The 13,168-nt window shown below is 26.8% G+C and overlaps 1 protein-coding gene across 3 annotated transcripts in view; it reads left to right on the plus strand.

Moving 5' to 3' along the window:
* The window catches only part of LOC129981225 (neural cell adhesion molecule 2-like), a 1,216,049-nt gene that overhangs the window by 810,448 nt on the left and 392,433 nt on the right, over positions 1-13,168 (plus strand). For all 3 annotated transcript variants that reach the window (XM_056091976.1, XM_056091978.1, XM_056091979.1), the window contains one exon: positions 1,235-1,261. In XM_056091976.1, the coding sequence (XP_055947951.1) occupies positions 1,235-1,261 (27 nt within the window). The remainder of the gene's footprint in view (positions 1-1,234; positions 1,262-13,168) is intronic.

Consider the following 13,168-nt stretch of genomic DNA (forward strand, 5'->3'; position numbering starts at 1 on the left):
ATTATATGAATTATATAATATATATAATTATAATAAATATAATAATGAATATTTGAATTATTATTATAATAATTACAATAATAATTCAAAATAATTTAAACTGATGTATTTTATAGATAATGATTCATGAAACAAATTTACACAATTTTTCTAATTCATTTACACATTATTTATACATAATTTACACATAATTTCTGGATATAATTATATTTAATTTTATTAAAGACATCTGTATTAAGTAAAAATGAAAGAAATGACAAATCTAAGTAACGCGATGTAAAAAAAAAAAAAAATGTATTATTCATTATAAACAAGATTTTGTTTTTTTGAAAGTTGACAAAGTGAAACAAAAATTCCCATTAATTTCAGTTTCTCCTTTTATATATCATTTAAAAGAGTGTTATCTAGGAAAATGGTAATCTGATTAGATAAGTGACTAATATTGATAAAACTTTTTAAATATATATATATATATTATTAAAATCAAAATAAAATTTAATTTTAATATAAAAATTATATCTGTATTATTTATTAGCAATTAAATAAATAATTATTCAAGAGTTTTACATATAATTATAACTTAATTATTTTCAAACGAATATAAATATTTTTTCCCAGAGTATTATGAAATAATTTTTAAATAACATTTTTTTTTTTTTTTTTTGCCTTGTGAATTTGTCAAAAACACGCTACAGCCAAGAAAATTTTGCATGCACTTACATCGTGTTTTCATAATCTAGGCAAACAAAAATGGCATGATAAAATCTTTTAGTCCTCAAGCAATTTAGTTCAAATTAAAAACGTTGTTATTATAAAGTAAGGTTTATTTTTTTAGTCTCCTTCTTTCACTTTGGCAGGGGAATACTTTTCTTAAATATTGTCAAAGAAATAAAAAAAATAACTTTAAAAATAAATAAAATAAATTTTTTTCACTGTTCTTTAAATTTTGTTTTTTGTAGAATTACAGATTTGTTTTAAAAAAAATGTAAAATTTATTTATGAAGATTATTTTATACGTATTTAATGAATGTATTCTTTATCACTCTTAACTGTGATATTTTTAATTTTGCGATTTATTATTTTTCATGTGAAGTTACTATGGTACCATTAAAAAATATCTTTAATTTCTATAGTTAAAAGTTTTTAACTCCTATTAGAGAAATAAATAATATTTTAGCATACATTTGTAAACTTTAAAGTGTCTTGAAAATTTAATTTACATTTTTTTTTTCAGGTATCGACCTTGTTGGCTTGGGACTGCGTAAGTATTTCTTTTCTATAGCATATATCTTTGCATGTAGTGAAAAAAAATCTTAACGATTTTGTTTCTATATGATTCGATAAATTATTATTTTAGAGCATGGATATTTTTTCTGCTTGTATTAAAGAAATTATTTAAGATTTTTTAGAAAGTTTACTTTATTGATCGTCTGCAAGAAGAAGAATCTAAGGAAAAAATAAAAATTGTTAGAGTTCAACAGAGGAAAAAGTACGGCTTAGAACAACAGAATAAAAAAAAAATGAAAAAGTTTTTTTCCGTCCATAAACGATGCACATTTCATGACTAATTCATAGTGTTGCTGACTATTTTTGCATTAATATAACATGCTAAAAAGGCAGAACTAGTTATAATAGTTAAAGCTGGAATTTAGAAAAGTTACGAGTTTTGAAATGAGGTATATTAGTTAATAACAGATTTGCCTAATTTCGAGACTTTAAAATAAAAATTCTTAATGCAATAATGAAATATTTTCCTAGAAGAATATCTACATTAAACGACTACATAAGTTAAATTAAAATTGTGTCAAGAAATGAAAGACAAAGCATCAAATGATATTTTGAAATGTCAGGTGTGTAAGAAAAGGTCAACTATGCTGTAGAAGTTAATAATTACAAAAATATTTATATGAAATTATGTAAACTAATAATTAGTTTTTTACATGTATTTTTTCAGTTTTATAATAGATTAAACTTTATTAAATAAAATTATTTAAATAGCGGAAATGAAAGAAACTTCTAAAATAAGTTGAAAATATTCTTTTAGAAAAACTTTTAAACAAGGAATGCTTATTAAAATGAAAAGGAATGTGTAATATGAAATGTAAAATTTTAACTAATAACATTTTAAACTCAAACAAAGCTAATAAAAAACTAAAACTGAAAAAAAAAGAGTATTTTAAAAAAAAACCATTATTAATGAAATGATATGAAAGGCAATACTTCTTGTAATAATACGATTAATTTTAGATTTTTCAATATTCATTAAAAATTAAAGAAAGCAGACTGAAAATCTTTCATAATGTAATTCTTCAAATTATTTTAAATCTAAAAGAAACTAAATTTGATAAAAAAAAACTAAAATAAAATAAAATATGTTAAGTACTATTAACAAAATTTGAAACAAAAATAATGAAACTGTTGAGAGAAGACTTCGATAATACATTTCGAATTTCAGCATCTTATGGTAAGTAATATGAAAATCAACACAAAGTGGACCAAAAGGTACGTATTTCTTTAATTTAATGCTTCGTTTATTACGAAATTAGAATCAACATGAAGGAAGAAAATTACTGCAAAATTAAAAACAAACAAATAATGTTTAGGGAATTTTTATTAGAATGCTAATTCTACAATTCTATGATAAGTATCATATTATCATACATTCAATACATATAAAAATCCAAAAGTGAAAATGAGAAAGAGAAATTTAAAAGAATATATAAACATAAATGACATTCTTGTTTTATCGAATTTTTTCTGAATCATAAAAGTAAATAATAGGAAAAGAAATTAATATTTGAAAAATTTTCATTCATTATAATATGACAATGAAATTCTTGTCGTAAAATTGTAATTTTTTCATTTATTTGTAAAGAGAGAGGCTCATCTGTAACTTCATATTTTCAATTCTAGAAATACATAAATTATTCTAAAGTCGTAATTCACAGAATATTTATTATGGCATTAGATCAAAATATATTCAAAGGAGCAGGATGCTTTAATTTAAGCAGAATTTATGCCTTCAAAATGTTGACACTTTTAAGATTTAAACTTTTCATGTAAAATAATCTTTCAGATATTTAAAATATCAGATTTTCTCTTTTCTATATAAAAATGCTATATTTAGGCAAAATAAAAAATAGTTTATGAAATAAATGAATGAAAACAAATGAGTTAAATAATTAATAATCTAAAAGAATTTATAATCTCTTTTAGATTTTTATGAATTTAAGAATTCACAAATTGGTTTAAATCATTAAATTTCTAACGTTTAAAATGTGAGAAACATTCTATATACAAACACTTTTCACTTTATAAGTCTGAAATTAAGCTATTTTTAGAATAAAACTCATGATATTACAATGAAGAATATAACATATTTTATACACTTTTCCAGAATAATTCGTGATTTCAAAAGAACATATTGCACTGAATAATGATTGAATCAATATTTATCATTATATGATTGAAGATCATTTCATTCTTTAAACAAAATATCATGCGTCCTTTTAGATAAATAAACGGAATTGAAAATTTCGAAATTTTCTGAAATTTAATATGTATTCTGCAAAAAAAAAAAATGAATAAATGGTTTTCCATTTTTATTATGCGATGAGAACATTAAACATGACAAAGCATATAAAAAGATAAAAGTTTCAATTCTTAAATCACAATGTATTACAAATATCTAAATCACATAAACAGATATATATTTAAAACCTTACTTCGATCAAAGTACAGAAATGGGATCTTTTTAAAAATTGATTCTTTTACAATTGTATTCATTATTTTATTAATTTGGAATTTCAAAATGATTTAAAAAAAATACTTATATCACTTAGCATATAATTAAAATTCAATTAAACTATAAGATAAATTATTAATTATTAAAATACTGTTTAATATCTCTGACGTAATTATGCAAGAATTGAAAACTCCAGCACATCAAGGAATGAAAAATGGAGTACAAATTTAAACTTTTCAAACATGAATATAGTCAAGCAATATAAAATTGTTACATATAAAATAATAATAAAAGTTGCAATAATATACAAAATAAGTATAATAAAAGTTACATTAATAAATAAATTGCAGCATATGAAATAAATCCTTTTAAAACAGTTCAACGAATTTTTTTCTTTTAAATTTAATATAATTCCTAACTAAGAAGAGATAAAAAGATTATAATCGCAAAGTGGATTATATCACTCAAGACGTGATAAAGTTTTTAATTGATTTTGGCCATTTTCATGTTCGAATAAAGCTTTTAAAACAGCATAATCGATGTCGTCTCACCAGAGCGGGCATCGAAATGATTACAGTATTTATATCATCAAGAGTACACATTGCTCAGCATGCCTTTAAAATACACAGGTGTAGTCTGTAATATTAAAGAGTTACGATTACTTTAACGGCAATTATGTAAATGCATTTGCGAGTGAATCACGCTATTTTTCCATTAATTTAATCCAGAAAACGCATCTTAGAAGATTAAACGTCAAGAAAAGGAGGAATAGCGATCATGAAACGGCACTCAAACTGCAAATTACTGTCAAGCTCATTGCCTCTGAGGGAAAAAGAAAGTCGTAGAGCAAGCTGCAAAAAGTACTTTTGTGCTCGCTTCTTTTCTGATTAGTAAAAGAACTCTCCGGATGCGTAGATTGGAGGCGTGCATTTGTTCTTTGCTGAAGATTGTTTGAATAGAAATTTATAGAAATGAAATGTGTGGTTGCTTTGTAATGTGATGATCAGGAATTTTAAAAAGACAATTTTTTTTTTATTTCAGATGAAATTACAGATACCAATGTAATTAAAAAACAACAAATACAAGCTGTTCATATAAAAATAATACATATTTATTACAATGAATTCAGATTCAATTAAGAGTCAATAACAATTTGCGATTTTGGGATCACTACTCTATTCTCTATTTTATTACTTCAGGTAATATTAATTTATAGATAAATAATGCAAATAAATAAATAAACCGACGCTTAACAATTTAACAGAATTATTTTACTCGGAAAGGTTTTATTCAAAGTTTATTTTTTAGGTGAAAAGAGTTTATCACTATGGAGAGAGATAGAATTAAATATCAATCAGATTTTAGTGGATTTTTTTGTTCACTATAGCACACATATTGTGTGATCATAATCAAAGTCCACTTTAAAAATATTGAAAAAAAGAAGAACCAGTGATCAGAATGACTTCAAATTTGAACTAAATATACTTGAAAAAGTCTTAAAAAGTATGGTATAATAAAAGAAAGTCCCAAAGCGTATAAAAAAATGGCGCTGTAAGTGGCATAACGAAGGGCTATTCGGCTGTAAGTGACATTTTGAATCGAAATACATAGGATTTGGCATGAATTGCACAATAAACAAAATGTAGTATTCAACGTGCAATGTTTGTTTCTTTGTTTTCTGATGGTAAAAATGACTTAATGTCATTCTACTCTTGTGGCATTGTTAGTGAAAAGCCCATCTATCACGGCAAGGTCATATCACACTGGATGGGAAAAAATCGGTTTTAACTATTCTCAAGCCAATAGAGCAAAAAAAAACATATCATATTTGGGTTTTTAACTGTCCTTAGGCCAAAACCGTATAAAATTAACAATAAAAACGTTAACTATCACTAGACGTGCGCAAGATATGTTCAGTATGCTGTCCACTGTTTTTCGCCACAAGTTAAAGCTGATGAACAGATTGTTCGCCAATAGATCGAAGCGTTTCAAGGATCACGCTGTAAATGTGTTGCGAAATATGTGCCTTGAATCATCTAAATTTGCAATTGGTTCACTGAACACAGTACTTTTAAGATAATCCCACAAACAGGAGTCACACATATTCAAGTGTGGTTATCTTGAAGGCCAGTTTGTTGGAAAATGACGACTAATGATTCTTTCATTTCTATAATGCCTCTTGATTAGTTGCATCACTGGCTTTGCAATGTACGGAGGAGCACCATGTTGCATGAAAATTATTCTCTACAGACATGCATGCTGTTGAAGTGTTGGCATGATCTGGTTGTGCAAAAGACTCTCATAGCATTTATCATTGATGTTATAGGTAACAGAGCCGTATGACACATGTCCTCATGAAAAATGGCTCTACAATAAATTCCATCAATTCGAATCACAAAGTCCCCTTGCAGAATAAAGCGATACTGATGCACGCGAGAATAGATTTTCGGTTGCCTATACCCTGCAATTTTATGTATTGAGAATGCCTTCGAGATAGAAATGGATTTCGCCTTTCCGAAAAAAAAAATCCGATGACCATTCATTATCCACTTCCATGCGAGCAAGAATTTCTAGAGCAAAAGTGTGTCTTATTGGCAGGTATGCAGAAATCAACTTCTGGACATGGGTACATTTTTATGGATAATAATGCAGGATATTGCTTAAAATTTTATGGACCATGCTCAAAGGCATATATATATATATATATATATATATATATATATATATATATATGCTCAAAGGCATATATATATATATACTCTTGCACTGCAGGTTTGTATACCATTACTCATCCTTTCCTGTAATGCTATGGCCGCATCATTTATTGACGTCGAAGCAATTAATTTTCTCCCACTGCAAGATTTCCTTTCAAAATAACTTGCCTCTTCTTATTTCTTAATCATTTTTTTAAACCCTTGCAAGACATCGGACCGCAGCCTTTATTCATAATCTTTAATGACCAGAATTTATTTAAAACTGCTAGCTCACATTTGCTGTTCTTGTAAAAGAATTTCACAACAAGATCAAGATATGTCCTTCATTAAGATATTCATGACAAGTTGCATGAGGAGAATGGTATGTACTTCATGCTTTTATAGCAAATGCAATGTGCCATGCGCATGAGTGTCTTTAAATTTGCATAGTTTGCCGCTTAAAGCGCCAACTGCGACATCTATTGATATATTTCAGAACTTTTTTCCTTATTCTATACCGTTTCCCCATACTTCAAGTATGTTCAGTTCAATTTTGAAATCATACAGATTAGTGGTTCTTTTTCACAGGAGTTTAATTATAATCACCTGTATACATAATTTTCTATGAAAATTGACATAATTTGTTCCATAAATTATATTTATATCTCTAAATTCACACATTGGCTTAGAAATAAATTAAGCTCAGCAACTTTTCTTTAATCATAAACAAAACAAAAAATGGTGTTTCTTTAATCCTATCTTTAAGTATAGATTCATAATGCCAGAAATGTATCCAGTTTTCGAAATTTGAGCCATTGAAAATGATATTTCAGAGAGTCAATGATAATTGAGACACATTAATGCTTCTAGGCATAAACTATATTACAGTGTACTTTTTCGAAATATTTTTTTTTTAGTATTTTAAGCTTGAAATGAGAATATGAAGCAGATTGGAAAAACACTTTATAATTGGAAAGCATGAAATATATTTTAATTTAATAATAATTTAAAACGCATACAGTTATGCGTCTTCCCTTACCAAACAAAGGATAATTTGTTTCTGTGCAATGCATATGAAATGGACAGCATTGGTTAAAGTTTTTATATTCATTTTTTTATATCACAGGGTGGAAAAAAAGGAACACAATTAAAGCTAGTAACCCCTTCAATGCCGTAGCGCCCTTGATAATCTGAATTAATGATTGTAATTCTCTTCAAATAATTACTCATTTCTTTCTGGTGAACACCATTTTATTTTCGGACACATTTTTTGTGCCACTTCATGTAGACTGTTACAGATTAGGACACCTCTCACAATCGGGTGCCACGTCTAGGAACTAGAATCGTTCTACACACTCTACGTTCTGATACAAAAAAGGAATTAACAGAACTTTGTGCTCGACAGATACGCCATCTATCGGCGTGAAGCTGTAACATACTCCCCACCTTGAAACCCCAAGGTTTCAAGAGATTACAATGTTCAATAACATAAACAATATTACAACTTTTACACAAATCTAGTAAAAAATACACAATATACATAATAATCAACATCTTTAAGAAATAAGAATCAAAACTTACAAATTCCAACATCAAATATTACAAATTAATTATGTTCCATAGGCAATACACAAATTTTAGAAATGGCTCTTTTACAAGTACTAGACTGTGTTTTAATCTTAACAACACGAATTTTCTTATCATCACCATAATAAATTTTAATTATCCTACCCATAGCCCATTTATAACAAGGCAAATTATCTTCAATTAATAACACTAAATCTCCTAATTTTACATTTTTTTTTGTCAAACATCCATTTAGATCTCTGTTGTAATTGACTTAAATAATTACGATGCCAAAATTTCCACATATATTGTACAAGTCTAGTTACCTTTTGCCATTTCTTGAGATGACTTTCTTTTAAATTTGTCAAATCAGGCTCATTCAAAGAGGTTAAAGACCTATTTATTAAAAAATGTGCAGGAGTAAGAACCTCAAAATAGTCCTCGTTAGAAGACAAGGGGCAAAGTGGTCGAGAATTCAAAATTCCCTCAATTTGCACAATTACCGTTAAGAATTCTTGATGGTTCAATACTGCGTAGTCGACGGACCACTTAATGTAATTCTCTTCAAATAATTACTCATTTCTTTCTGGTGAACACCATTTTATTTTCGGACACATTTTTTGTGCCACTTCATGTACACTGTTACAGATTAGGACACCTCTCACAATCGGGTGCCACTTCTAGGAACTAGAATCGTTCTACACACTCTACGTTCTGATACAAAAAAGGAATTAACAGAACTTTGTACTCGACAGATACGCCATCTATCGGCGTGAAGCTGTAACAATGATCACTGCTACAATTAAATCGGTCTCTGAGACAAATGCAAAATATTCTCTCTTTACGCTCATGCCTCCATACAACACTTGATGGGTGTGACCCGTCATCGGAATGGAGGTAAATTAACATTGCGCCATTATTGTCACCACCAGGAAAGCAACAACTTGCTTACATATATATAATCTTCTCATTCCCTTATTTGAGGTAATCTCAGACGGGCTAGGAAAAAAGGAAGATTCTACATTTGTTGAGACAACATGAATTTAGATGTTAGATAAATGCTTAGTTGCTTTTGTCGTAGAATTGTTGAAGTCCTCCTTTGATTACATACCACGTTTTAACCTTCTGATGAAGTTTTTCTATAGTTTATTCAGTCCATTTGTTAATAGAAACTAAATAAGAGTCTAGTATGTTAATAATTTAAACAACATTGAAATTTAACTGGAATAATAATATTTGTTTGGCGAAATAATTTAAAATGACTCTTATTATCTATTAATAAAAAAAAAAGAAATGTGTGTGCAGATTTTACAATTTTAGGTCAAAAACTCTGCCGTCAAACCTTTTTACCTAAAAATTGAGTGTAAAAACATTCAAGTGAGATAAATTAAAACATTAGAATTGATTAAAAATTAAGCTATGTTTTGCTCTTTTCCTCGATAACATTCTAAAACATCCTTGTAAAAATTGATTTGTACAAGATTTTAAAGTTTAAAAATATTTTTAATGATATCTGTTTTTTTGTCATATAAATTTTTTGAAATTTTGATTAAAAAAATTTTTTTTACATAATTTTCAAAGAAATATTTTATGGATGTAATGAATTTAGAATTCTTTTTATTGTTTCATCACATATTTAATTGCTTAAACTTCTTCTATTGTTGAAATATTCTTTTGTTTATTATATCTGCATTGATTATTATATGAGAAATAAGAAAGTGAAATTTTAAAAAAAATGACCTGCATTGAAATATATAACTTTGGCAATGATGCTTTTAATAATGTCATGGTGCCTTCGGACTTGAATCTATTAAAATTTCCATTTACATATTAAATGTAATAAGAGTTTATCTATAAAAATAACATTACTCTATTGTTTGTCACAGTTTGCTGCTTCAACAGGTTTTTCAAGAGAATCGTAAGCGTTAAATTAATTCATAAAAGATTGAATGATAGTTTAACACAACCAATCTTCTTGGTAAACACGCTGTTTGCGAAAGGCAGATATAGAGTATTGACATAAAAGTCTATTTGTGTCTTATAAAAAGGTTTTTATTCTCATCTCAAATTTTTAATTCTTAATTTTTTAACAAGTGAGTAATATAATCATAATAGCGTTATATATGCTCTCGATAAATATGGCAATTGACAAGTACATTATTATTTAACATAAATATTCAGAATAATAAAATTATTTAAAGATTTAAATAAGAAAATTGCTTTAAAATGGGGATTTAGCTCATTTGAATATGAAAAGAATACAATTCTTTTAGATTTGTAGATTGGAAATAATCCTTTATGAAGAACAATGCAATAAAATGCTAATTATGTGTGATAATAAGAAAATGCTTAATAATTATTTTCTATTTTATTTTTTTGAAGTAATATAATATATGTCTTGGTAAGTTTTTTGCTTTTATTCGAGACGCATTTTTATCCAAAATCTAATAAAACAGAACTGAGTAGAAAATAGAAAAGTTAAATTAAATCATGGGGCAGTATAATTTAGACATCATGATGCCTTCTCTGAAACAGTAATTTAGCTGCTATTGCAAGTTTTATTTCGTTTAGAACTAATCCTATTCGCTTTTGACGCCCAGAGCTAAGTAGAGTTGGAAAAGATTCCCAGCGGAAAAGTTAATTTTAATCATGATAAGAAGAATAAAGCACAAATCTAGTTCTTGAAGTTGATTTCTTTCTCTTTTAATTTTCAAGTACTCATTTCCATCAATTTAATGCATGTTGAAAAAAAAGAACTTATTTTAAAGAACAAATAATTTTTAAATGTAATTAAGGAGACATTTGAAATGCACTTCTTATTTTCTAGCAAGTAAGTTAAATTAGCTTGAAAAATATAATGACAATAGAATTTTTTTTAAGTTGTAATAAACAAAAAAGATTATTTTTTTTCATTTCTTACAGTGATTCGGCAAATGCATATAAAAGTTTTAGGCAATCTTTCAATTAATTTGAAGTTAAAAGTTTCCAATTTTTTTGTTTGACATATGTTTAAATATAAAATTAATAAGCAAGAAAAGAACCATTAATAAAAAAAAAATATTAATTATCAAAATAATAAAAAGTTTAGAAATTTGCAGACTGTAATACTCGCACAATTATAATCATTGTCATCTGATCAGACAGATAAAAAGATACCAATACTTTTTATAAATTTATTAGGTTGGAATAAAAGAGATTCATCGCAATCAGTTTAAACAAATATGAAATCTGATGTAAATCGTAAATTTTGAAATAAAAAGCAATAAAATATTTCTAATCGCTATTCAAAGATTTTTTTTATCTGTCGAAATTCCGTTTTTTAAAACAAGGAAGGTTTAATTTTATTTTGGCAAACTGAAATGGTAAATTATGTATAGACATAATATTGCTACATTACTTTAAAATAGGGAGAGATGTGTTGGCTTCTTGATTACCATTTTATCGGTATAAAATAAAATATTACACCGAAACTATTTCGCAATCGATACACTAAATATTTCGAATACATTAATAAAAAGAATTTTACTTAGTGGAAATAATTTACTTCCACACATTTATATATCTATGTGACTTTCTGATACTGCTCGTTGCATCAGATACCTGATTTTCATTATATGTAAGTAAAAATGAATAATATAAGTATACAATAGAAGAATATCATAACAAAATAAGAAACACACAGACACACACACACACACACACACACACACACACACACACACACACACACATATATATATATATATATATATATATATATATATATATATATATATATATATATATATATATATATATATATATATATAATAGAAAAATAATTCATCATAATAAATAGCTGGAATACATTCGTAGAAAAAAATTTATTCTGTGGAAATAATTTACCTCCAAATTCTGCTTAAACCTTTCCGTTATATACTAAGTGAAATAATTTTATCGTGCCGTTAAATATATATAACTCTTATTACACGAAATCAAAAACAAAAGGAAAAATGAGAGAAATAACTAAAAAAATATTGTTTCTGAGTTACATTCTGCTGAAACATAAAAGCACAAATTTGAAACAACTGCTGCCGCCAGCATGTGTGAAAAAAACATATAAAATAAATTTCAATTCTTTTTTTCTCTCATAAAGTATTTTAAAATGAAAAATGCTGAGAAACATATGTCTGCAAAGCGGGTTCAGTGATGTAAGAATGTTTCCACCCGCGGAATGCATAAAGGTAGTCCTCACCACATTTCAAGAAATTTAATATCGACATTCCTCTCATTTTTCTTGTTTATCCTCCATTTTCTTCGCGTTTTCTTACGATGTTTGACCGTTAGCTGTGTCCAATCACGTCATCGCTTTAGAAAGTATATGCCCTGGAGCAGTAGACTTACCTTGAATGCGACCAAAGAAAATAACATGATGTTTCTAAAAGGAAAGATATCGGCCATTGGAAGTTTTTTTCTTATCATCCAATATCTTCTAAGCTTAGAGTTTCCAAAGAATATTAAAAGTGGTGAATGAAAATAAAATAAAAGATATATTTGATGTATTTTGAAAAATGTGTATGATAAGTTTCATCGTCGCATTTCTTTTTTATATTTATATTTATAATGGCGTTTCTCAGTGATGAATTTCAAGATGAAATAGGAAAAACAATCGATAAATATTTACAGTAAATGTGTTCCTTTGTATTGAAATTAACAAACATGAAATGAATAAACGTAACGTGTTAATGTGAGAAACAGTAATATGTTATGTATCACAGAAATTCAAAATAGGACATTAATTAATTATATAAATAAATTTTGCTCATTTAAACAAATTAAATCATCTTCATATATTATATTTTGATTCCATTGATTATTGTTCTGCTTTGATAATATTGCATCTCTGAAAGATGACTATAATTTTAGAGTCTAAAAGATCTGCATTTAGTTTCCCGTACAACGAGATCGCTCTTTAGAGAGTCACACCATGGGTTTAGTTGGGATTTATGGAACGGGTTTAGCGAAAATGAGATTCAAAAGTATTGAAACAAAGTAAGAACAGAAATTATTCATTTCCAAATAAAGAAATTACATTATCATAAAATTATCACAATTTAATTTGGTCATTTGAAGGTTTTCATTTAATATAACTGCAAGTCTATAGATATACGAGGGTCAGTCAAAA

This window comes from Argiope bruennichi, chromosome 8, assembly GCF_947563725.1.
Source record: "Argiope bruennichi chromosome 8, qqArgBrue1.1, whole genome shotgun sequence".
NCBI classification, from domain to species: Eukaryota; Metazoa; Arthropoda; class Arachnida; order Araneae; family Araneidae; genus Argiope; species Argiope bruennichi.